Source organism: Mizuhopecten yessoensis, unplaced genomic scaffold (assembly GCF_002113885.1).
Source record: "Mizuhopecten yessoensis strain PY_sf001 unplaced genomic scaffold, ASM211388v2 scaffold6779, whole genome shotgun sequence".
In the NCBI taxonomy this organism is placed as follows: domain Eukaryota; kingdom Metazoa; phylum Mollusca; class Bivalvia; order Pectinida; family Pectinidae; genus Mizuhopecten; species Mizuhopecten yessoensis.
In genome coordinates, this window is record NW_018406720.1 from 813,546 (window position 1) to 840,842 (window position 27,297).

At 36.9% G+C, this 27,297-nt stretch overlaps 1 protein-coding gene across 2 annotated transcripts in view; it reads left to right on the top strand.

The window, feature by feature from the left end:
• LOC110452628 (laminin subunit beta-2-like) overlaps nt 1–27,297 on the top strand; it is a 65,968-nt gene that overhangs the window by 33,764 nt on the left and 4,907 nt on the right. Inside the window, exons 4-28 of one of the 2 annotated variants that reach the window (XM_021501258.1) lie at nt 312–429; nt 952–1,097; nt 1,550–1,670; nt 3,247–3,435; nt 3,944–4,123; nt 4,748–4,857; nt 5,263–5,478; nt 6,756–6,926; nt 8,207–8,327; nt 10,700–10,827; nt 11,095–11,284; nt 11,902–12,045; nt 12,574–12,805; nt 13,014–13,177; nt 14,023–14,247; nt 14,522–14,721; nt 14,930–15,026; nt 15,330–15,521; nt 16,835–17,015; nt 17,636–17,820; nt 18,629–18,864; nt 24,376–24,558; nt 25,236–25,412; nt 25,988–26,163; nt 26,669–26,810. In XM_021501258.1, the coding sequence (XP_021356933.1) occupies nt 312–429; nt 952–1,097; nt 1,550–1,670; nt 3,247–3,435; nt 3,944–4,123; nt 4,748–4,857; nt 5,263–5,478; nt 6,756–6,926; nt 8,207–8,327; nt 10,700–10,827; nt 11,095–11,284; nt 11,902–12,045; nt 12,574–12,805; nt 13,014–13,177; nt 14,023–14,247; nt 14,522–14,721; nt 14,930–15,026; nt 15,330–15,521; nt 16,835–17,015; nt 17,636–17,820; nt 18,629–18,864; nt 24,376–24,558; nt 25,236–25,412; nt 25,988–26,163; nt 26,669–26,810 (4,224 nt within the window). Of the gene's footprint in view, nt 1–311; nt 430–522; nt 538–951; nt 1,098–1,549; nt 1,671–3,246; nt 3,436–3,943; nt 4,124–4,747; nt 4,858–5,262; nt 5,479–6,755; nt 6,927–8,206; nt 8,328–10,699; nt 10,828–11,094; nt 11,285–11,901; nt 12,046–12,573; nt 12,806–13,013; nt 13,178–14,022; nt 14,248–14,521; nt 14,722–14,929; nt 15,027–15,329; nt 15,522–16,834; nt 17,016–17,635; nt 17,821–18,628; nt 18,865–24,375; nt 24,559–25,235; nt 25,413–25,987; nt 26,164–26,668; nt 26,811–27,297 lie in introns of those variants that run through there. The other variant, XM_021501259.1, reaches the window with a different exon arrangement.

Here is a 27,297-nt window from a genome sequence, read left to right on the forward strand (position 1 = left end):
AAAAACTACTTTAACTGTAGGTACAGTACATGTACATATTACATGTAAAATTTCACTAACTAAGTAACGTTACATGTTTTCCCACAATAGCATTGTTTCCTGCCACATATTTACCTAGTAACCTACATTTCCATCTACCAAATTACAGTATAAAGGTACAAAACAACTATATACCATCAAGGGACAATCTTCAGATTGTAAGTTAATAACAAAATATTTTTCTAACATTATTATGATATCATGTGATTGTTGAGTAAAGTCTACTGATGCAATTGACAGTGTTGTTAATTCTCCAATGTCTGCTATTTCAGGTAATTTTCCGAGTGCTGCCCCCGTTTATCCCGGTCCGTGATCCTTATAGTGTCAATGTACAGAACCTGCTGAAGTTAACCAACCTCCGAATTAACATTACTGAGCTGCACACACTTGGTAAGGAATACAGACAATATTTAACTCATATTTGAACATGAAATGTTCATTGAACTCTGCTTAAGTTAACCAACCTCTGAATTAACTTTACTGAGCTGCACACACTTGGTAAGGAATTCATACAGACAATATTTTATTCATATTTTAACATAAATTATTCATTGAAATCTGTATACTATCTACCTCGATAAACCTCAACAGAAATCTTTGTATATAAGATAGTATCACTTTGACCTGTAATGATTAATTAATTGCCAATTGGAAGTCTTTATATTTAATAGAACTTTTAGATAATGTCAATGTTTTACACCGTAGTGTACATACACGTTACCAGTCATTTATTTGTCTGATGAAGGTGACGGAGTACATATCGTACTAGTCATCAAAACGTCACACATGAACCTGTAGGTAAAGCTGATGGTATTGATAACACTTTCAGTCTTTTTCTTTCTCTACAATATTTCAAAAAACCTATTTGTAATATTAATCTTCAAACCATGGTATTAATATTTATTTTTCCAGGTGACACCCTTTTGGATAATCGTCGTGAAATCAAAGAGAAATACTACTACGCCCTGTACGACATGACGGTGAGAGGAAGTTGCAGTTGCTATGGTCACGCTGCCAACTGTGTCCCGGTACCAGGCTACAACAACGACCCCGGAATGGTGAGGACACTCCGTCGTACAGACCCAGAACCTGATATAGTGACAACCTGTCTTTACTGAACACCAGTCTTAACTGAACACGAACAGGACAGTTTTTCTGTTTAGATAGTCTGGTGTTCACTTTACTTAGCTTAAAGTACAAGGGTATACAAACTAAAAATTAATGTTCTTACTTCAACAGGTTTTCAATCATCACAGAAGTTTTGGGACTTTTTTAAATAGATATCTTAAAAAGTTTGTTATTCATCTTATGACATATAAAATTAAGGTTTTAGATTGGCTTGAATATGAATTTACTTAATATGTCGTCCTAACATTTTGATCTCGGATTTTAAAAGATCAAACAAGGACACATTTGACCCCGGTGACACTTATTATTTGGTGATGATATAAGTACCTGTAACCTTTATGTTTGACAGGTACATAGTTATACGTAACCTTATGTTTGACAGGTACATGGCCAATGTGAATGTACACACAACACAATGGGACGTAACTGTGAGTTATGTAGGGTTGGCTACAAGGATGTCCCCTGGCAGCCTGCTAGACACAACCAACCATTCGAGTGCCAGAGTAAGTCCACAGCCCCAGCCTGTCATTAGGCAATCAATCAATCAATCAATAAAAAACAATTGTTTGTGTGTCCCATGTCAATATATACATAAAATTGATGCATTTCACAACATTAACATCAAGACATTGCTGACTGATGTCTTAAAAGTAATTTAACATTAGGTCATAAATACTTGTCACAAATAACATTACACTTATGTTACAATACAATGTAGTAAAGTATACGAGTTAAATATATGCATCAAATAAAAACTATACAATTTTTCTAACTTTAAGAGATTTGATTATATACGTTTAAAAATACCTGAGGATGCAATCCTTAAACATTGGTGAATAGATCATAACATCAGCCAAACATCAACCTACAGGTTTTCCTCAAATAAATTGACTATCAGAATTGTCCATCAAGAGGTTATTATAGGTATGGTGGAACTAACTTTATTACGCCAGTTTTGGTACTCTAGATAAACTTACTCGGTAATTATACTGTGATCTAAGGCTCGAAGTGTAGCTGTAATGAGCCTGCAGGCTATTTTGTAAAAGAAGCAAGCAGTTTAGTTATTCATGAAAAAAAGCTCTCTGTTTTTGAAAAAATTGTCCCCAGGCCGAGCGTTTACCAAACTGGGGTAGGTAATGGGGTCTGTCCCAGGCAAAGGGGTCTGGCCCAAGGCAGAGCGTTTACCAAACAAGGGTAGGTAATGGGGTCTGTCCCAGGCAAAGGGGTCTGTCCCCAGGCAGAGCGTTTACCAAACAAGGGTAGGTAATGGGGTCTGTCTCAGGCAAAGGGGTCTGTCCCCAGGCCGACGTTTACCAACCTGGGGTAGGCAATGGGGTCTGTGCTCATACCAAAGGGGTCTGTCCCCCAGGCGGAGCGTTTACCAAACTGGGGTAGGCAATGGGGTCTGTCCCAGGCAAAGGGGTCTGTCCCCAGGCTGAGCGTTTACCAAACTGGGGAAGGTAATGCGGTCTGTCCCAGGCAAAGGGGTCTGTCCCAAGGCTGAGCGTTTACCAAACTGGGAAAGGCAATGGGGTCTGTCCTCATACCAAAAGTCATTAAAAATTTGTAATTGTAGTTGGTATTCCCTGCTTTACATTCAGCATTTAGGGTTGTCACAACAGCTTGTTAACCCGTTGTCAGTATAATGTGACTGGGTGAAATACTGTGCTGAATGCCTTCCGCACGGACTGTTTTGGATACGGTAGTTCATTGAGGTAGCACCCTAATGTCGGCATCAGATCCCAACTATCGCAAGGAGACAAATACACCAACATACCCTGCTTCTGGTACACAAGCACATATACATTGCACACATGGAGGCACATCCTTATATGACCTTAGCTGTTAATAGGTAGTTAAACAAAATAAAACCAAACCAAACCTGATCTAAAGTCTGATTATACTGACATCCTGTCATATAGGGAACACGGTTGTAATCTCTTATCTTATGAAAATCCATATAATAAAACTTATTTTAAACAAATACATTGTATCCATCAGGGTATTGGATGAGACAAGTGGATTGTAATGATGGCACACAGACTTAACGGGACAATACAATGTTTGTTTATGTTACAGAGTGTAAGTGTAACAACCACGCGGACGACTGTAAGTTTGACCCGGCGGTGTACGAGCAGTCCGGTAAGATCAGCGGTGGCGTGTGTATCGACTGTCGCCATAACACTATGGGCAAGAACTGTCAGGAATGTCAGACGTTTTACTACCAGGACCCAAACAAGGATATTCGTGCCCCGGACATCTGTCAGCGTAAGTGTCCGGGCCAAGGACAGAAAACTCGAGTCACTTCAAAACTATCCTGGTTAAAAGTGAATGTTTCAAGGTTTAAAAAATAGTAAGAAAAAACAGATAATCTATTCACATGGTGTGTTAAGTTTGTGAATCCTCTTTGTATCTAACAAACTAGTGTTTCTTTACAGCACTGGGATTCAAGATGGCAACTATGACCTGAGATTGGCTGAGACAATAACTATGCTACTTTGAGGCTGGCTTAGTTGACACTTTGTTGGGTTGATGCATAAGGGATATACTTTATATACATTTTGTCAAGAGGCCCTTAATTGGTAACTTCTCATTAAGTGGCTGGTATGGGTGTGCACAGTGCTTGTTGTTTATAGTTCTAGATCACTAATATGGGATTCTTGCAGAATTTCGGATTTTTACACACCGACCCATTGGAGGAAGTTTTTAGTAACTGTTTGAAATATATATCTACTATTAAGTATAACACTTATATACTATGTTCTGTTACTTACAGCCTGTGACTGTGACCCTGATGGAGCTCAGTATAGAGGTAACTGTGATAGCCACACTGACCCCGCCTACGGCCTGGAGGCTGGACGCTGTACCTGTAAACAGTACGTCACCGGTAAACGCTGCGACGCGTGTAAGGATGGCCACTACAACCTGACCACAAACAACCCTTACGGTTGTGATAGTAAGTAAAACATTTATATATAAGTATTAGACTTTACCACATGATTGACAGTGATCAGCAGGCATGTTGTCTACAGCCTGTGTACTAGAAAATACTGCCATAAGATGGGATCTTAATTTCAAATATTTAATTTCAACAGGAAGATTTTTTTTTTATTTGTGTGTGAGTTAAAAGGAAGTTTAGGGGTTATGAACAAGAGTAATACTAGAGGTTTACTCTAATTTGTAACTCTAATGATGGGAACTACAGCTGTTGAAGTGTCTTTTCTCGTATATTTCCTGCTTCCAAACATTTAATAATGTCTATCTTACTGATTTTTATAGGTAAATTACATTCACAGTGGGATATTTCCATATAAGAGTATGAGATTTTTATGGACAACTAGTTTTCTGGGGATATTTTTTCGCGCTAATTTTACTAAAACTTCACTTGCATCTTTTGCTGTGTAGGTAATCTCACCTGTTGGTTATCCTGTGTTACTGTATATAAATGTCATCAGATTTACTTTCAATAAAAGATTTTAATAAGAAAATTTCAGTCAAATAACTGGAACCAAACAAAACTAATTTGTTTGGTATTTAAACTCACTACATTGTGGATATGATAAATTCTATTTTGTTTCAGCCTGTATATGTAACACTCTCGGGACCATTGGCAACTACGGCTGTGATAAAGACAGTGGGCAGTGTTTCTGTAAAAGATATGTGACGGGCGTCAAATGTGACACATGTTATGTGAGTTCTGGTTATATAAAACATAAAATATAGCTCTCAACTTTATTATATGGATGTTAATGTAAATGTTATATTTATATTTAATTTCAATGTTAAAAAAGAACCATGAAAATGTCCTGTTGATCTTTCCTTCATAAATCTGTAACTGCCAGCAAAATGAAAAAGATAACCTTAATTACCTAGGGTCAGGTTTATTTTTACAGGAAACAAAAGGAAAGCGATTCCTTTGGTTTCCTGTAAAAATAAATGTAAAAAATGTATAATTAGTTTCCTTTTTGACCAATATCATTTTCATGTAAAATTCTGTTTTGGCTTTACCAGGGAAATATTTGTTAGGTAATATCTATAATGAAAGGTAGGATGAGTGTACATACAGTTGTCTATACGTGGCTGTTCCTGTTTTAGCCTGGATTCTGGAACCTGAGTGGTGAGGTGACTGGATGTTCTCCCTGTGACTGTGACCTGGGAGGGGCCGAGTCCGAGGTCTGTGACTCCCAGGACGGTCAGTGTATCTGTCGACCAAACATCGGTGGGCGCCAGTGTAACAGGCCTGCCACTGGCTACTACTTCTCACTCCTCGATTACTTCAGATACGAGGCAGAAGATGCGAGGGGAATCGGGGTACGAAGGTTTTATCACTCACTGTAAACATGGTTTTATAGGAGGTGTACAAACTCATCTCATTTCAATTTTGTAGAAAATTATGGTTCTTGTAGCTATTATGTACTTTGCATTGCACAGATAAATTTGGAAAACAATAATATTTTGATTCAAAGAGAATGTTTACATGTTCTGCATTGCCACCTTATAAACTTACAAAAGTAGTTGTGATTTATGATAAATAATCTGGCGTGATCATCATGATGTAGTTATAATTGTGAGGTTAGAACCATAACGTGGGAGATAATTGGCCGATACCTGCTCTATTTATTGAAAATTGTCTTAAAATTTTAAAAGAAATTTTAATCTTAATATCAATAATCTATCGTCAAAATCCGTGGAAAATATGAATATAAGTATTGAACTACGTTCTGTTAAGAGTTAGAGTCCTATAGTTGTGAACACAGCTGCAGACAAATACTCGTATTCTATTTGACTGTAGTACTGTTATGTTTGACTGTAGTACTGTTATGTTTGACTGTAGTACTGTTATGTTTGACTATAGTACTGTTATGTTTGACTGTAGTACTGTTATGTTTGACTGTAGTACTGTTATGTTTGACTGTAGTACTGTTATGTTTGACTGTAGTACTGTTATGTTTGACTGTAGTACTGTTATGTTTGACTGTAGTACTGTTATGTTTGACTGTAGTACTGTTATGTTTGACTGTAGTACTGTTATGTTTGACTGTAGTACTGTTATGTTTGACTGTAGTACTGTTATGTTTGACTGTAGTACTGTTATGTTTGACTGTAGTACTGTTATGTTTGACTGTAGTACTGTTATGTTTGACTGTAGTACTGTTATGTTTGACTGTAGTACTGTTATGTATCAAAGGACTAACTGTGAACAGAATGCAGTGTAAGGCTTATATAGGGTCGAGTGGGACATTTTTGCCTTTTTGGTCATCGGTAATGAGGGTGAACCTATCACAAGAGCCAGCATAAGTAAACAACATGATAAAAATAGCAATCAAATGTTAAGGGCCAAATTCACTTGGTGAATACAGATTTTACCAGTGTAGGGCACAAGTCTGACTGGGCGAAAGTTTCCCGTTATACAGTATTTCAGTTCACTTTTAATTTCAAATATACCAGATTCATTTTCTGTTCCACTGTTTCATTGATGCCATATGTTGCTCTATAGACTAGAGAACTGCTTACGTTGATGCTATATGAGTTTCTGAAGTACTGAAAGATTGATACTTTATACTAATAATGTTTTTGTGTTATTACAGAGGACGAGGCTGTACACTCTGCCATCCTACAACTACTCTATACTACCCTGGAGACAACAGTGGACTGGACAGGGCTTCATGAGGGTTAGCGAGGGGGACAGCATTGAGTTCACCGTCAATAATATTGACTTCCCTATGGACTACGACATTGTCATCAGATACAACCCAGCGGTAATTATCCTAAGATTTCATTTGCGTTGTTTCTAGTTTATCCAATTACCCATAAGTTGAAGAAAAATGAGTTTTTCTATATATCGACACATTATTTAACTCCTCCAGGTGGGAGAAAAATCTATGTAATACATAATATTTTAATGCAAATTTGATGTCACTCTTTTTGATGTTATATCATTCTAAGAAAAATTACAAGAAAAATAACTGGTAAGCTGGACATGATACACTATATTAGTCATGTGAAAGACATGTATAAAATCCAGACTTTATTTCAATGGTATGTAATATCTATTTTTGCGTATATGTCTCAAAAATAGTGACAATTGAAAAATGGTAGGATCGTCAATGTGAAACCAAAATGTCCTCCTAGTTTGCATCAATTGATGCTGTACTCTCCAGATTCACCACTTATTGACTTGTGTTATTGTAGCAGAATTAACTAATTATGAACATGAAGTCCTTGTAATACACCTACAAATGTCAATATACACATTTATACTATCTGTTAATGCACAAAGGAGTTCGGTAAGTAATTCAAAGACACTTGTACAGTCAAACCTGCGTTCGGGGTGTTTATACAATTGTCTCCTTACACAGGTGATCTCAATACAGATTTAGTTATCATGGATCTGTTATTACAGGTCATTTCTAAAAGGAACTTCAGTTAACATGAAATTAACTGTAATGGGGAGTTGAAAAATAAGTTGTCTCTTTACACAGTAGGTGTTTTGATAGATGTGATGTCTCAAGCAGGTTTGATTATAGGTTGTTGTTCGTTATTTTTGTGTTCACATTTTAATTCAAATGTTTTTCATTTTTCATTTTTTATTTGTGGGTTTTTCTTGTATTTTGTTTACTTCAGACTTTACTGTCTTTTGATTTAAAAAAAGGAACAGTATATATATCAAATATGAAGAAAATACTGATTAAACTATCATACTGGTCACACAAAAACAGGATTATTTTTTATGGAGAAACCTATTTAATCTAGATGTTTTGTTTTCTGAAAATTTCTAGAATGAGTTCTTTACCAGATTAATGAACACAACTTTTCATTGTGGAATTCCTGTTTGTAAGGATTATCATATACATAATTAATAAAAATGCCAGATAAAGATAGAGGCTTCTTGGATATTGAAAAATATGCAGCATGTAATTGTATTAAACGGGCATATAAGAATTTTCAGGTTTGGTGATACATGTATTGCTTTGTTTAGCAAATAGATGACCGGGTTTATGACACAATAGACGACTGATTTTATAATTTTACACATTAGATGCAAGATATATGGGAGGATGTACGTGTTTATGTTGTCCGTCCTGGACCAGTCAACGAGTTTGGACCATGTGCCAACCACATGCCGTCAGATGACGAGAAAGTAACCAGCCTTATGACAAGTAAGTAATAGTGTGTGATAGGGAGGTATCACCACTGTGACAAGGTTTCTGTGATATCGTACCATAGACTTTATCCTCAGTAAGTAATGGTGGGGGATAGGGAGGTATCATCACTGTGACAAGGTTTCTGAGATATTGTACCATAGATTTTATCCTCAGATTTCAATATTGTACCATAGACTTTATCCTCAGTAAGTAGTAGTGTGTGATAGGGAGGTATCATCACTGTGACAAGGTTTCTGTGATATTGTACCGTAGACTTTATCCTCAGTAAGTAATGGTGTGTGATAGGGTGGAATCATCACTGTGACAAGGTTTCTGTGATATTGTACCGTAGACTTTATCCTCAGTAAGTAATGGTGTGTGATAGGGTGGTATCACCACTGTGACAAGGTTTCTGTGATATTGTACCGTAGACTTTATCCTCAGTAAGTAATGGTGTGTGATAGGGTGGTATCACCACTGTGACAAGGTTTCTGTGATATTGTACCGTAGACTTTATCCTCAGTAAGTAATGGTGTGTGATAGGGAGGCATCATCACTGTGACAAGGTTTCTGTGATATTGTACCAGAGACTTTATCCTCAGTAAGTAATGGTGTGTGATAGGGTGGAATCATCACTGTGACAAGGTTTCTGTGATATTGTACCGTAGACTTTATCCTCAGTAAGTAATGGTGTGTGATAGGGAGGCATCATCACTGTGACAAGGTTTCTGTGATATTGTACCTTAGACTTTATCCTCAGTAAGTAATGGTGTGTGATAGGGTGGTATCATCACTGTGACAAGGTTTCTGTGATATTGTACCATAGATTTTATCCTCAGTAAGTAATGGTGTGTGATAGGGTGGAATCATCACTGTGACAAGGTTTCTGTGATATTGTACCATAGACTTTATCCTCACTAAGTAATGGTGTGTGATAGGGAGGTATCACCACTGTGACGAGGTTTCTGTGATATTGTACCATAGACTTTATCACCAGTAAGTAATGGTGTGTGATAGGGTGGTATCACCACTGTGACAAGGTTTCTGTGATATCGTACCATAGACTTTATCCTCAGTAAGTAATGGGGTGTGATAGGGAGGTATCATCACTGTGACAAGGCTTCTGTGATATTGTACCATAGACTTTATCCTCAGTACGTAATGGTGTGTGATAGGGAGGTATCATCACTGTGACAAGGTTTCTGTAATATTGTACCATAGACTTTATCCTCAGTAAGTAATGGGGTGTGATAGGGAGGTATCATCACTGTGACAAGGCTTCTGTGATATTGTACCATAGACTTTATCCTCACTAAGTAATGGTGTGTGATAGGGAGGTATCACCACTGTGACGAGGTTTCTGTGATATTGTACCATAGACTTTATCACCAGTAAGTAATGGTGTGTGATAGGGTGGTATCACCACTGTGACAAGGTTTCTGTGATATTGTACCGTAGACTTTATCCTCAGTAAGTAATGGTGTGTGATAGGGTGGTATCACCACTGTGACAAGGTTTCTGTGATATTGTACCTTAGACTTTATCCTCAGTAAGTAATGGTGTGTGATAGGGTGGAATCATCACTGTGACAAGGTTTCTGTGATATTGTACCGTAGACTTTATCCTCAGTAAGTAATGGTGTGTGATAGGGTGGTATCACCACTGTGACAAGGTTTCTGTGATATTGTACCGTAGACTTTATCCTCAGTAAGTAATGGTGTGTGATAGGGAGGCATCATCACTGTGACAAGGTTTCTGTGATATTGTACCGTAGACTTTATCCTCAGTAAGTAATGGTGTGTGATAGGGTGGAATCATCACTGTGACAAGGTTTCTGTGATATTGTACCAGAGACTTTATCCTCAGTAAGTAATGGTGTGTGATAGGGAGGTATAATCACTGTGACAAGGTTTCTGTGATATTGTACCTTAGACTTTATCCTCAGTAAGTAATGGTGTGTGATAGGGTGGAATCATCACTGTGACAAGGTTTCTGTGATATTGTACCAGAGACTTTATCCTCAGTAAGTAATGGTGTGTGATAGGGTGGAATCATCACTGTGACAAGGTTTCTGTGATATTGTACCTTAGACTTTATCCTCAGTAAGTAATGGTGTGTGATAGGGAGGCATCATCACTGTGACAAGGTTTCTGTGATATTGTACCAGAGACTTTATCCTCAGTAAGTAATGGTGTGTGATAGGGTGGTATCATCACTGTGACAAGGTTTCTGTGATATTGTACCATAGATTTTATCCTCAGATTTCAACAAGATTTCTCTGTAGATATAATGCTTATGACATTAAATTTTAGTGAGTTGTACCTTAAATAATAAGTTTGAGACATAAGAGTTCATTGATACAGTTATGTTACTTTTCTATGTTACAGACCGGAGTTACACCGTCGTGTCTCCCCCAGCCTGTCTAGAGCCTGGCAAGGAATACACCATTAGGCTTGAGTTCCTCCGTTTTAGAACCAATGCTGAAACACCTGATGCAGCCCTCAATATTGATTCAGTAAGCCTCACTTTGTGTTTTTTTTCTATTTCACATCTTTGTAAATGCTTGTTATTATAACATATTGGATTTGAATTTTTTTTAGACTTGCTTTCTTATAAATGAAAATGTAGTACAAAGCAATATATCTTAATGAACATTTCTAATAATTTTATATGTAACCATTTAACTTAAGTATAATTGAGACCCTTCTATGGATTTGAAACATAACATGTAGGCTGGTCCTTCCTACATATAACTACAACGCCATGACTATTTCTGCCCCAGATTGTGCTGGTGCCTAGCCTGAACACTGTGCCGATCTTCTATGGCTCGGGCTACCCTAGCTTCCTGAAGGAGGAGTTCCAGCGCTATGGTTGTTACAACTCCCAGTTAAAGGCTTTCCAGGAGGAGCCCCGAGATTTGTGTTATAACCTCACCTTCAGTATTTCCTCTGTACTCCACAACGGAGCTCTCGGTAAGGGTAGATAACTCATGTACTCCACAACGGAGCTCTCAATGGGTAGATAACTCATCAGAGATTGTTTGTCACAGATCAGTGGTTAGTTCTCAAAACAATTGCTGACTGTAAATTTTGACAATAACAATGAGTGATACAGGTCACTAAAGATCTTGTATCACACAGTACTTTATATACAAAACATTTTGTTTATAACGTTTCATGCCAGTTGTCATAAATATTAAAACTTATAGAAAATTATTTCATTTATCTGGAGACTCCCTTTTAGGGTGCAGATTTTTTTTACTGATAATGTTAAATCAGAATGATATACTGTAAACAAAAGCAGAATAACTCTGTTGTTACGGTTTATATGTTTATCTTCCCAAGATAAAAAATCTTTTAATATGCTGTAAATCTACACACCTAACACACCTAAACTGCTGTATGAGTTGCTTCATTAACCACATTATGGATATTGAAGTTTTTGTATTATTCAGATAAAGTGAACTTGTTAAAATTTTCATTCATCTTTTAAAATAATTGTGTTGTATATCTACCTACGTATTGTCATCACCTAACTCACAGTATGAGCTAGCCAACAGAAGTCCATGTGTCTCTGTATTTTTGGACAGAGTGTAACTGTGACTCAACCGGCTCCGTAGACCTTGAGTGTAACGTTGCTGGCGGTCAGTGTCGCTGTAAGACAAATGTTGTGGGTCGACGATGTGACCGATGTGCACCAGGAACTTACGACTTTGGACCTGACGGCTGCAAACGTAAGTTGTCTTATCAGATAGCCCCTGTGTCATGCAGTGTTCTGAATATGAGTGTGACACACATTTTTGAATGTAAAAAGTTTAATTGTTAAGGCACAAGTATTGACATCACAATTGTGACAATTGACATAGCATCATATACTTCACGAAACTTGACAAGAGTCAGATCGAGAAAACATTGTTATTTTCAGAACATTCACATAAAATTGATGTAAAAAATATGGTAATTTCTTAAAACCATGTTGTTAAATTTCTGGAAAAGCCTGCTGTTATTTTAATTTTCCCAAAATTGCTAAGAGCCAAGTCCCTTATAAGATTCAAGACAGTAATTCCTGCACCCATTTATATAAAACATGAAAGTAACATATCCATTGAAATTTCTTCTTGCTATTGGTACTGGTAACTAAGATCTGACACACAACAAACAAACTGATGTGTTCTACTGTTCATGGCATCATAGACTGAGTCAAGTACGAAATTTTGATGTATCATTTCACTTAGTATTGCAATCATTGGTTGATATTACAGCCTGTAACTGCGTTGGGGAGGGATCTCAGGACAACTTCTGTGACAAACAGAGTGGGCAGTGTCTCTGTAGACGTAACGTAGGCGGTAGGATCTGTGACCGCTGTGTCGATGGTTACTATGGCTACCCTAACTGTCGTCCCTGCCAGTGTAACGGAAATGCTGATACCTGTACCAATGAAATAGGTGCCTGTCTTCAGTGTCGTGACTATACAGTGGGAAACAACTGTGAATCGTAAGTCTATTTGGTCGTGTGTTTTATGTTTTAAAAATCAAAAAACAAAAATCAAAACTTATCAGAATATATATTTAAAGGAAATTGGCACATGTATCCTTTTCACTGATAACAGAGGTAATACTTTATCTAGATCTTCATGTGTGATTTATTTATATACTGTTAATGAAAGCAGGTACTGAATCTGTCACAACTGTTATTTTTATAGATGTGCCCCAGGCTACCACGGTGACCCACGTATCAGTTACCGTATTCCCTGTGAGCCCTGTTTGTGCCCCGGAGGACCAGACAGCCCCATACAGCATGCTGACTCGTGTAGCGTAGACCCCTATTCTCGTAATCTACAGTGTAACTGTAGACCAGGATACCAAGGTATGCTGTCGTCAACCTTTATACGTAGTCTTCAGAACTCTCAGGTGTTTTCTGTAATAGAAACAAACTCCCTAGCTTGTTGTTGTAAAGCAAATTATTTTGGTTACAGAGTCGATTATAGATATTCGCATTTGTGAAATAGGAACATACCCAGAGGTCTGTTGTTTTCTGACAAACTTTGATATATGCATTCAATGCATACATTAACGTTTACATGTCCACCAGATGTAATGCACCTCAAAGTAATACATTTAAGTTAGAGATAAACCTGTCGCTCCAGGTGAAAGCTCTTCTCCATTGTGCCTTTGTTTGTTGTGATATTTTCCTGTTCAGAAATTGATAATGTAAAGTTGTATTGACTTATTCATTGTGAGCTGAACACAATATTGAGATGTGTGTTTCTTATAAGTAAGTAAGTGTTAGGTGAGTAAGATATTGATTCTTGTTTATAAGGGAGGACAGGTAGGAATTCCTGTTTATAAGGGAGGACAGGGAGGAATTCTTGTTTATAAGGGAGGACAGGTAGGAAGTCTTGTTTATAAGGGAGGACAGGGAGGAATTCTTGTTTATAAGGGAGGACAGGGAGGAATTCTTGTTTATAAGGGAGGACAGGTAGGAACTCCTGTTTATAAGGGAGGACAGGGAGGAATTCTTGTTTATAAGGGAGGACAGGTAGGAATTCTTGTTTATAAGGGAGGACAGGTAGGAATTCTTGTTGATAAGGGAGGACAGGTGGGAATTCTTGTTTAGAAGGGAGGACAGGTAGGAAGGATGAGTGACACTTGGTGTAATAATAAATCTGTGTTTATGTAAGTATGAATAACCTGTATCTGTACCATGAACAGCTCCCCGATGTGACCGCTGTGCTGAGAACTACTTCGGCCACCCGAGCCAGCTGAACGGTACATGTGAGGCATGTATCTGTAACAACAACATTGACCCTGATGTACCTGGGGGCTGTAATACCACCACCGGACAGTGTCTCCTCTGTCTCTTCAACACGGAGGGCTTTAGCTGTGAGAGGTGTAAACCAGAGTACTATGGTGATGCTACTACACAGAGCTGTAAAGGTAAGGCATTATATTGGTGCACCTCACTGAACTATTAAAGGATCTGCTCTCATAGAAAATATATTGGGGTTTATAGCACACTGAAATATTAATTGGCTATTAACATAGAAAATATATTGGGTTTATAGCACACTGAAATATTAACTCGCTCCTCAAATGTATCTGGTACCTAGTAGATGTGTGCAGCAACATTACTGGAAAAAAATGTAGCAATATTAATACTGATATATAAAGACATGTTACTGATAACTGATGTGGTTGGGTTGTATTTTAGACTGTGTCTGTGATATTTATGGAACTGACCGTAACGGTGGCCCCTGTGACCGAGAAACCGGCCAATGTCCTTGTCTTCCCAACGTGGAAGGCATGAGTTGTGATCGCTGTGCAGTCGGCTTTTGGAACATCACCAGTGGAGAGGGCTGCTCCTCCTGTGGCTGTGACTCCTTGGGCTCTCTGGGACCCGAGTGTAACCAGGTATGTGTTGATGTACAAGCTGTTGGTAGTTTGATTGTCAAAAACATGTCTGAGATCTAGCTTTCCATATCTTAAGACTGTTTGGTTCTTGTTTAAGTGATTTTGCAAAAATGGAAACCACTATTTGTAACACATATTCCAATGATTGATATTACTGTAATTTTCTCTACTGTGTAATTTTGACAGTTATATTTTCCCATTGTTACAGTTTGACGGTCAGTGTCAATGTAAGCCGGGCCGAGGAGGCCTGGACTGCAGTGAGTGTCCAGCTAATCACTGGGGAGACCCCACTAGAGAGTGTTATCGTAAGTAGTTATCATGATATTACCAAATATTCTAAATAACTACCATGGATAAAGCTAAACATTTGGTTCTTGTTTGTCAATGTCAGCACTAGCCATTAAAAAGTCAGGTTACAAGCAAAGAAGTCCATTCTTAATCCATTAAGTAATTAATGCTTATATGTATTTTATTTTTTCCTAAAGTTTTAAATAATTACACACTGTGGATGATAAATTGAATATATGTAACAGGAAGGATTTGCCAGTTGATACTTACTTATAGATGTTAGTGTCACAATGTAAATCAATGTCTCTATGTCTTTACAGCCTGTGACTGTGATGGTCAAGGATCTAGTCAAACCCAGTGTGACCGTCGTACTGGTCAGTGTGTGTGTCTGACCGGTATCACTGGCTACAAGTGTGACCGCTGCGCTAGAGGTACCACCGGAGAACTGCCAAACTGTAAGCCGTGTGGGGACTGCTTCGATAATTGGGACCGCATCATTCGTGACCTCTCCGGTAAATATTACACTGTGTGTGTTGTGTAAATATATAGTACACTGTGTTATTGTGTATAAAATGTATTTTCTATGTAATGTACTATGGAGTAACTGATTAACATTCACAGTGTAGTGAACAGTGATGTACAGTCAAATGTGTAACTCAACCCAATACTAATCTAGGCAGTGTCTTATAGCACTGAAATCCTCCTCTGCTTAAATTTGTTCAGATAATTCAAATATCTCATAATCCAAACCTCTCACAACTGCTTTATAAAAAGACAACATCAGTGCCAGAAAATACTATTCATGGTCATTTATCTTAGCTGATTTACAGCCTTGCAATGTAGAGGTTCATCTATGTCAATAAGGACGTTTAGAGTTGTCTTTTGTTAGTGTTCAATTATTTATATTGACCCTAAATGCGACGTATTTACATATACTGAAAGGGGGGAAGAGCCAACGCTGGTCCAGTATAGGTAGGATCCTAAGGTAGTATAATCGCTGGAGAATGGACACCAATGGGTATGCAGGGAGTCACTCAATAGGAAAGATCAAACATCGTAGGTAGGAGTGTTCTCAACATTAAACAGCTTCACAAGTTAAGTAGGAGGAATACTTTTATTACATGCCGACGGGTAATAAAAGTATTCCACCTACTTAACTTGTGAAGCTGTTTAACGTTGAGAACACTCCTACCTACGATGTTTGATATTTACATATACTTACTTTTAACGTTTCATTTCATTACTGTTTAAAACTGAACACTCATCACAAGTTAGGCCAACAAAAGTGCTTTTAAGATTGTTACAGAAATGATTTTGATATGAGGCTTTCCTGTAAATCCTTTGATACAGCTAATCAACTCATGTTCTTGTTTCATCAGATGATATTGCGTGTTTGGGCTTGCGTATTACCACTCAATAAGCTTATTTGTATAAAGTATAGGCTATAGTGACCTCGGAAAAATGATGTTAAAATTACAACCTAGGAAAGGAGTTTTGACAGGAGTGAAAATACATTGATTGATAAGGATAAAGAAAGTTTATATGTACCAAAATCACAATATATTTGAAAAAAAAAGGTTAATTTTAAATACTGACTTATTACAGTCTCTGTACAAGAAGTTTTGTTTAAATTTGTGCCATAACTTCATTTTGGTTGATGTTATGTGTTTTTATATTGAAAATTTTGCTAAATACATATTTAGAGGTAATATTTCCTCAAAAAATATCTGTGATGGTTTTAATTAGTTAATGAACAGTGAACAAATGCTCTATTTAATTTATCGTAGCAATGCTGTTACAAAGAACTTCACTTTTCTTATTTCAGCCCAGACTTCCGGATTGCTGGACGATGCTACCAGGATTAAAACGACAGGTGCTGAGAGGGCCTTTGATAAGGAGTTTAGACAGATGGAAGATAACATGGAGGAGATCAGACAGATCGTTAACAATGCCAGTGTAGCCTCCACTGATATGAAGGATCTGGAGGACCTTCTCAAGCAGCTCAGGTAAAATCTTGTTCTCCCAATTTTTCAGGCAACAGAGGAAAAACCCTAAGACGATGATGGTTCTTCTTAATTCTCCAGCATTTGTTATCAATTTGATAGCAATGACATTTCTTCTAAATCCCAAAGCAATTAACCTAAAATTCTCAATAATGATGGTTCTTTCAGATTGTTTTGCTAAAGTCAAATTTGTTTTTAGCTTTTAATGTTTGGTGTTTGTGAAACAATTTTTTTGGACATTCCTTGAGGAGACTGTTGTTATATTTGTTACAAACACGAGACATTCATTTTCAAGTGGGACAACTATGATTTTGTAATATATACACAAGACTTTCCTTTCTAGGGTAGAGAACACTAACATTGTCATAAGCATGAATTCACAATGAGAATAACTATACAAACATAATTTTGTAGTATTTTGTTTAATTGACTCTTTTTCATTTCACAGAGACATTTCATAGAGATATATGTATTGTTAACTTGAAATTGATTACAGGTTATTTATGCTGATTTTTGTTCTTACTCAAATCTTAACACTGACCTATATATATTCTTTGAATAAACTTATCTGAATCTATATTCTCAAGAATGTTGAATTTAACTTTGATCTGTGTATGTTGCAGGCAAAACCTGACAGAGAGCATGAACCAACTGGACAGCACAGAGCAGGGTTTGGACAACAGGATGGACAATATCCGACAGGGTAACAATAACATCCGTGCCCTACAGACACGTGTCAATGATCTCAAACTCAAGGCTGACCAGCTCGTCAAAAATGCCTCGGCCATCCGTGCCAAGGATGTGGAAGGTGGGTTATTCACTGATATAATCTGTTACCTGTATATAGTTGATAACGATTAATCTTGGTCAAGGGATGATATTACCATTCTTATAAACGTATAACAATAATTGTATTTTGGTGCTCTTTTTTCAAGTTATTTGTTTTAATAACAATATGATATGATGTCATAGTAGTAGAGCGAATTTTGTCTACAAATTTTAAAATAAAACAACGATTTGAAAAATATTCAAAAATATTTTGATCTGGTAACATTGTCCGCTTTCAGTATTGCAATCATAAATTAAAATCATGAGTGTGTTTTCATCCAGGTCAAAATAGGTTAGAGCAAAGCTTTGAATTGAATGAGAATGCCTCACTACTGGAAAGGAAAATGTAAATATTTGGAGGACCATTCTCTTCTAAAAAAGTTTAAACAGGAGTGTTCAAAGAAGTACCCAGACATTGTTAAATCTGCAAAAAGAACAACATTTGCACAATGTATTGCATACTGTTGTAATTTCATGATTTCACGATGGTGAAAATAACGCCACAGCAAATCTTCCTTTCCTGAATCCCCAAGGATGGATTTCTTCATTGTGAAACATGGCTCAAATTCTGTCACAATGCTGAATGTTTTGTTGCCCAAGTCTTCATTACGATTTCTGAATCTTAAAGACTGGCAGCTCTGTAGTAACAAATGACATTGACTTTGCAAGGAATTTATTGCATTTTCAAATGCACCCTTGTCATATATCCTTGTACATGCAAAGTATACTTTATATAAGGAAGAACACTGATTGCATTTTCTACAGAAACATGGTCTCAATTCTTTCAGGTGCATTTAACATCACAAAAGAGGCGCAACAGCGATCACAGATGGCTCAAGCCAAAATTGACAACACTCAAAACATCATGGATGAATCGGAACGTGTCCGACTGGAGACAGAACGGATGCTGGAGCAAGGACAGGATAGGTTTGATAACCAGTTGGCTGAGAACAGGAACAACCTTGCTAATCTTGACACCTCAGTTAGTGGTCTGTCAAACAGGATATCCGACATCAATGAAATGGTTAGTGGTAGCTAGTAATTAGGGCTTTTCACCAACTGGTGAAAAGACCTATTGTTTTTGTTAAGTTTCTTATTATTCTTCTTATTATTATTCTTCCGTACTTTGTGGAATCTGTATCTTTTGATTGGTAAAAGAGAGGTTAATAGTCTTTTAAGTATGTTGTAGGAAAAGTTCTAAAGCTGATCAAGCAACATTTTCAAGGTGGTCAAAAATTAAATATGGCCGCCATGACATCATAGGTCAAAATCTTAAAATGGCCATAACTCAAAAACGGTTTAATTTACAGAATTGACGCAACTATATTATATGTAGATAAGCTTCGGGGTTAACTTTATTTACCACATGGTTTTTCATTTAAAGGTCAAATAAAAAAGCTCGCTGTTGGGTCAAAGGTCATAATTTTTAAAAAACATTCATTTTTCATATTTTTTGAAAATACTTCTACAGATCAATGAAGAATGTCATTCCGATGAATTTGATGTCTTTAGTTTTTCTGTAACATTTACCGTTAAGGTTGTACGCCATTTTGAAATATTTCCTTTGATCTTTTAAAAATTTCGCAATATATTAAAACTTGTTTTACTCCAATATCAATGACAAATATTTCGTTTAGTTGTAACGGGAAAAGTTTCCCTAGATGTCTTCTAACATTTGGTAACACTTTCAACTTCATCAAAAAAACAAAATGGCCGCCATGACGTCACAGAGTAAAATCTTTAAAACCGCTATAACTTGAAAACCGTTGATTGTACAGAATTTGTGAAAGTAAATTATTTGTAGATAATTTCCATATCTAACTTTTTCTCACTACATCTTAAAACAAAATATTTCTAATTAAAAAGTGCGCCCCTGGGTCGAAGTTCACCAACTATTTTAAAAACATTCATTTTTCATTATTTTTGAAAAAAAAATCAATAGATTGATAAAGAATGTCATTCCGATGAATTCGATGTCTTTAGTTTTTCTGTAACATTTACCGTTAACGTTGTACGCCATTTTGAATATTTCCTTTGATCTTTTAAAATGCTGACAATATGTTAAAACTTCAACGATCTTCTTCTCCAATTCTGCCATTGCAATATTAACCACAATTAATACATGTATTCCTCTAGGGGCCCTTACGAACTTATGTTACTTTTTGGAGCCATTAATATTCCAAGATGGCCGCCACGAACTCTGATTGGTTAACAGCCTATACCAATATATTTCGTTAACGATATCAAACACGAGGTTGATCTTTGGATATCATATAGAGATAGCCAAGGGCAAACTTTTTCTTTCATACTGTTTTAACAAAAAATGTCAACTTCCGGTTTCCGGCAGGGGTCAAAGTTAAAATGCACTATATTGGGTACCAACCTTAAAAAATCTTCTTCTCAAGTTCCACAAGGTCTAGAGTCTTGATATTTGAGAATAAGAATTATGAGATGTCGGGGTATCAGGTTTGAAAAAATGGTTGACATTGATCAACTATCAAGGTCACAATCAAGGTCACAAACTTCATATGTGCTATTTCAAGATAATGACTTCAAAAAACTTCTTCTAAAGTTCTACAAGGTCTAGAGTCCTACTATTTGAAACATAACATGGTCAGGTGATTGACTATCAAGTTTGAAAAAATGATTGACCTTGAATGACTTTCAAGGTCACAGAGGTCATATATGTAAAAATATTGAAACCACTTTTTCTGAATAACCAATAACTCCAGGGTAACGATGTTTGGCAAAGAAGCATGCTTGCATGAAGGGCTTTAACGTGTGTGCAAATGAACGACCTTGACCTACTCCAAATATAATTTCAAAGGTGAAAGTCAAAAACCGTTTTCATTTTTGTGCAATTGTGAAGTGCTTTCAGTACTCTCAGTACTTTGATTTATATCAAGACATCTAATACACACTGGTAATACTACATCGATTACTACGCACTCGCAATCTTAAAAATGTGGACAGTTTACACCTCTGTTGCAGTGGGTAAACATCAGCCTTTCCTTGGCGAGGCAAACCCAACCGATATAGACACAAAGAAAGTTTCAATAAATCGTCCTTACGTACATAATGGACGGACTATATGACGACATTAACGGACTACATTCGTATACAACACCGCCCATTTGCTGCCTATATTTATCCAATCTTTCTCCGACGTCATTTCGCACTCCGGGAATCCCCCACTACTCAGTCAGCTACTGTAGACTTGCACAGGTTATTGTTACATGTAGAAGGCCAAATAAGTCCTTACAGTGAAAAGCCCGTCAAATTGTTAGCCAACAATTTCTAGTTATTATTGTACTTATTGTAAAGCTATGAGCAATGTCATTTTAAAGCCATCTGTCACCAGCGTCAAGCAGAATGTTGAAATTATAAAGGGGGTTTGTCAATAAAGACAGATTTGTTCAGAATTTATAGACCATTACATTACGCTGACTTCTTACTGTGTTGTAAATCAGCTTACTGTAAATGTAAAAATTGTCTTTGAGGTAATTAATAATGTTTTTACACTTTGCTATTTTTTATGTGTGTATAAATCACATGACACATCAGTAAACGTAGGTGAAAAATAAAAGAACTATCCCATGGGCTGGGATTGATGAAACCTTTTATAGCATCAGTAGCAAAAAGTTATCTTTATATTTTGATAGGATGTAGTGAATAGATAGATTACTGTTTTTTATGAATGAAAATATAACAAAAATCTTACGTAGGAGTGAAATATAATGTAAATACTGGTATATTCAAAGGGAAATGTTAATTGAGTTTTTAGCCCACAATCAACAGATGGTGGGTTATTCAAATCATCCTGCGTCCATGGTCCGTCTGTCATTCCGTCTGTCCTTAAACAATTCTTGTTAAAACATTTTGGGTCTGATAAAAAAACAACCAAGATGGCCAACGGGCGCCATTTTTAATTGTTAGAGTTAAAGCTTTTTAGCTCTATTTCTCAGAAAGTATTAGTGAAAACTTTCTCAAATTTCGCATGAATGTTTCCCATGGTCCCTAGTTATTAGCTCACCTGGCACGAAGTGCCAAGTCAGCTTATGGCGCGGCGTCCGTCGTCCGTCCGTCCGTCCGTCCTTGTCCGTCAACTTTTCCTTTAAACAACTTCTTCTGAAGAACGGACAGGCCTAGAGTCATGATATTTGGCTGAAAGCTTCGTTGGTAGGAGCCCTACAAAGTTTGAGAACGAAAATGACCTTGACCTGTTTTCAAGGTCACAGGGGTCAAATATGTCAAAAACTTCAAACGACTTCTTCTGAAGAATTAAAAGGTATAGAATCTTCATATTTGGCTGATGGCTTCCTTGGATGGAGCCCAACAAAGTTTGAGAATGAAAATTACCTTGACCTTCTTTCAAGGTCACAGGGGTCAAATGTGTCAAACACTTCAAACGACTTCTTCTGAAGAACTGAAAGGTATATAATCTTTATATTTGGCTGGTGGCTTCCTGGGATAGAGCCCAACAAAGTTTGAGAATGAAAACTAGTTTGACCTACTTTCAAGGTCACAGGGGTCATATATGTCAAAAGCTTCAAATGACTTCTTCTGAAGAACTGAAAGGTATAGAATCTTTATTTTTGATTGATGGCTTCCTTGGATAGAGCCCGACAAAGTTTGAGAATGAAAATGACCTTGACCTTCTTTCAAGGTCACAGGAGTCAAATGTGTCAGACACTTCAAACGACTTCTTCTGAAGAACTGAAAGGTATATAATCTCTATATTTGGCTTGTAGCTTCCTAGGAAAGAGCCGAACAAAGTTTGAGAATGAAAATGACCTTGACCTTCTTTTAAGGTCACATGAGGCAGATATGTCAAACACTTTAAACGACTTCTTCTGAAGAACTGGTAGTTATAAAATCTTAATATTTGGCAGGTGGCTTCCTGGGAAAGAGCCAAACAAAGTTTGCGAATGAAAATGACCTTGACCTACTTTCAAGGTCACAGCGTTCAAATATGTCAAACAGTTCAAACAGCTTCTTCTGAAGAATTAAAAGGCATAAAATTATAATATTTGGCTGGTGACTTCCCGGGATAGAGCTCACCAAAGTTTGCAAATGAAAATGACCTCAACCTACTTTAGAGGTCACAGAGGTCAACAACATTTTAATGGATTTGTTCTTGAGAACTAAAAGGAATGGATTCATAAGATTTGGCTGGTAGCTTTTTGGAATAGAGCTAACCAATTTGAGAAGGAAAATGACATTGACCTACTTACAAGATCACAGGGGAAAATATGTCAAGCAACTTCTGAAGAAGAATCAAAAAGCATAGAATCTTATAATAATATTTTGCTGGTAGTTTCAACAGATGGAGCCAACAAAGTTTGCGAGGGAAATATTTTTTGTGCAATATAATATTTAATGAGAATATTTTGCTACGACTGCTTAAATACTCAGGTGAGCGATACAGGCCCTCTTGGGCCTCTTGTTCATATCAAATTTTGATACTGATCAGAAAACCAAGATGGCTAATAGACGCCATCTTGAATTTATTGAGTAAAAGTTTGTTAGCACTATTTCTCAGAAATTACCAGGCAGATCTTTCTCATATTTCACATGAAGGCTCCCCATGGTAGCTAGTTATGCATATTAAATTTTGACACTGATCGTATAATAAATGGCCACCTTGCAGCTATCTTGGATTTTGACAGTGAAGGTTTGTTATGGCTATTTGGCTAACTACTGGATGGATCTTTCTCAAGTTTGGTATGTACGTTCCCCTTGGTCTGTAGTTGTGCATGTTTACTTTGAGACTAATCGGCTCATTATTTCCCATAAGCAAAATGACTTACAGGTGGCCGTCTTGGAATTTGACAGTATATTTTGTTATGGATATTTCTTAGAAAGTACTGGATGGATCTTTCTCAAATTTGATATGTAGGTTCCCCTTGGTTTTTTTTGTGCATGTTTAATTTTGAGACAGATGGAATAAACAAAACTGTTGACAGGTGACCATCTTGAATTTTACAGTTAAAGATTGTTATATTACCAACTCTCAGAAAATACTTGAGGGATCTTCCTCAAATTTGATATGTAGGTTCCCACTGGTCCTTAGTTGTTGATGTTGTATTTTGAGAGTGATCATAAAATAAGATGGCTGCAGGAAGAACTTAAAAGATCTTTCTCATATTGCAATGACCGATTATATTTCTTTCACATTAAGTGTAGGCACTGTACTTTAAATAAATGAAACCACAAACTCACATTAATGGTTGTCTTTTATATACAGCAGAATGAAGTTTAGATCAAAAGTTACCTCAGGGTGCATTTACTGTATACAATGAGAGAAAAGAAGAGAAAAGATCAAACTGACATAGAACTAATGAAGATGGTACAATGATAGGTGCCAAGATTCATCTGGGATCTCTTGGTTTTTTTTATTACATTTCCCAAAACATCAGAAGATTGTCATTAGCATTGACTGGATGGGACAATCACCGCTGTAAAGACATACAGATAACTCATTATTTTACTGATAAAAAAAAACCATGTAATAAACTTGCGTAATGTTATTCAGGTCTGTGATGGGCGTGGTGACCCTTGTGATGATATCTGTGGGGGCGGAGGCTGTGACAAGTGTGGTGGTGTGGGCTGTGATGATGGAGCTGTAACTAAGGCTGAAGACGCCATCAAACTTGCCAAGGATGCGGAGAGTCTGCTTGCCATGAAAGAAAACGATGCCAATGTACTCCTCAGCAGTGTAAGTCAACAGAATCTGTGCCGTTAATGTAAAACTTCCAACGGCATGTCTCATTATTTAAAAACTATGTAAACTTGTTTGATGATGGTAGATTTGAAGTGTACTTCGGGTTTAAATTATGAATTTACGAAGTAATGTTCCAATATTATTCTGTTAGTCAGATTCTTGATTTTTAAACAATGTTAAAGGAAAAGATTCATGCAAGTCTCTTTATTCTACCAGTAAATAACAACTGAATGCCTGCTAAAATGAGGTTGTCTGTTGTGACCTCTATTGTCTGTTGTGACCTCTATTGTCTGTTGTGACCTCTATTGTCTGTTGTGACCTCTATTTGTCCCTCTGTCTGTCTGTTCCTGTAAGCTTATCTGAACTACTTCCCAAAGAATTGTGTAGAATGAAACTTGGTACATTTTCTCAGTATGTAAGTTAGTACATGGAGTTAATTACATTGTTTTTTTTACACTTTTTTCCATTTCTTAAGGGTTATCCCCTGTTTTATGAAAAAAGATGTCTGTTCTACTCGTCTTAATTAAATTTTCCATTAAGACACTTTTTATGCCAAGTTAACCCCTTCATGTAAAAAGATGTCCTGTAAACTCCTAAAATGCTGCATAAATTTGAAACCTTTCTAACATATTTTACATGTCTATCTTGCATCCTTTCAATGCCTGTTACAGATCCAGACTGTACAACAGGGGGCTGAGGAGGCTAAGAACTCAGCGACCATGGCCTACAATGCCGCCCTTCGTGCCAAGAACGAGACTGAGGTGTCGCGTCTCATGTTGGAGACCCTTCTTAACGAAGTAGCTGACTTCCTGTCACCATCTTCTGGAACACCAGAGGCAATAAGAGATGTATGCACAAGATTAGGTTCAACATGTTCAGGATGAGTTTGAATACTCCAAATTAATTTTGATATGGAAAGGTTGTATATTCTGGAATCAGCCTGTCTGTTTGTTTATTTATAAACACAGTCACGTCTAGATATCCAGACACTAACTACTTTCCAAAAACATTCCTTTGCTCCTGAAAGTTTTGGCTGTATTTCTGTTTGCATATTTTTTTAGTGCCCATAAATTTTAGTGTATTATCAAATTTTAATAGATTTTAGTGCATTGATTAATCACCTCAGCCCTGAAATGTGTAATAGAAGACAATAAACATGATTTTCAATTAGCGCATTCATAATTCAACTTTTTTAATTAGAACACATAAAAATAAGTCTACTGCTAATTAGGTACGTTTACAATATCGGCATTTTTCTGTGAATTTGAAAAGTGCAAAAATAAGTTCCTTGTGACAACATAATGTGTTAAATACCTCCGAGAAGCCTATGTTTATGGTAAAGATAAGTAAATGAGATAAGAATGATGACTAGGTGTGATGCCTAGGTGTGGTGAATCAGATGACTATAATAACTTTCTTGTAGATTGCCGACGAGGTGCTGGCCATGAGCATATCTCTGAGTCCACAACAGATTACAGCACTGGCTGATGAGATCAACAAAACTATCCAAGGTCTCCAGGACATTGATGTCATTCTCAACGCAACAAGTGATGACTTGAACCTGGCACAGAAACTCAAAAACCAAGCTGAAATGGCAGAGTAAGCTTTCAATGAAATATTGTTAAGATTTATTACGAATTTTGAGATTTTGTTTTGTTTTTCTGGCCTTCATAAATTGAAACCACCCAGCCAAAGCGTGCTTTATGAAAAACAGCCTAGCTATGGTGCATTCCATGAGGAAAAAAGAAGTCATACTTACCTCTATGTATTTGTAATGATTATACAGATCAGACTTTCATGATTACTATTATTTGGTTTCATTGGAGTACAAGTCAAGCTAGTGTGCTAGACCTTGTATGATAGATTACCTTTAATCATCAGAATTGTCTCGATGAAAACAGCTTTTACTCTTATATGAATGTAAGCTTTACGTGGGAGGAATCCGGAGTACCCAGAGAAAACCCACGTGTTTGGGCAGGTGACACCATACCTTTTCACGACTGATAAGGGAATTGTACCCCGGACACTTTGGTGAAAGGTGAGCTCGTTATCCCCCACCAAACCACCCATACTCTATTTAAACTGTTACTTTGCCTGTCCACAGGGCGGATGCTAAGTCCATATTGGGAAAGGCAGAAGATGTTCTAGACAATCTGCAGAGTGCCACAAGTGCCCAGGAGGCTGCAGACCGCGCAATCAACCAGGCTGACAGCGACATCTCAGATGCAGAAAGGGATTTAACACAGGTAGGCTCATCATAACTGGGGAAATGTGAACTGTATCAAATATTTATTTAGCCCAAATAAATATCTCTGTCTTTTGACTGAAGTGACCTTTTGCGATGTGCTTTTCATGCATTGTATATAATTTTTCACGCTTTTGACCTCAAGAATGAAAGGATGGATGTCAATAGAACTCGGTAGGAATCATGATATTGTCACATTGTTTAAACGGTGGGCTTCAGCTCGAGAGGGATTCTGTTAGGGGCCAACAAGGAGAAATTTCATACAAATTCAAAATTTCATTTCTAAAAGCCAGTTTCCCTTTCGTCTGGAGATTAGAACATTTTTTGAAACTATTTTCATTGGAAGGCAAAGTTACTGATACAATTTATTTTCATTTCAACTGGTTTTATTTTAAAGTTATGCCCCTTGTCATTAAAAAAAGAGACATCTGGAAAATCCTTCTAAACCGTTCAGCTATGGAAAAGGTGTCCAGTATCTTATGTAACTT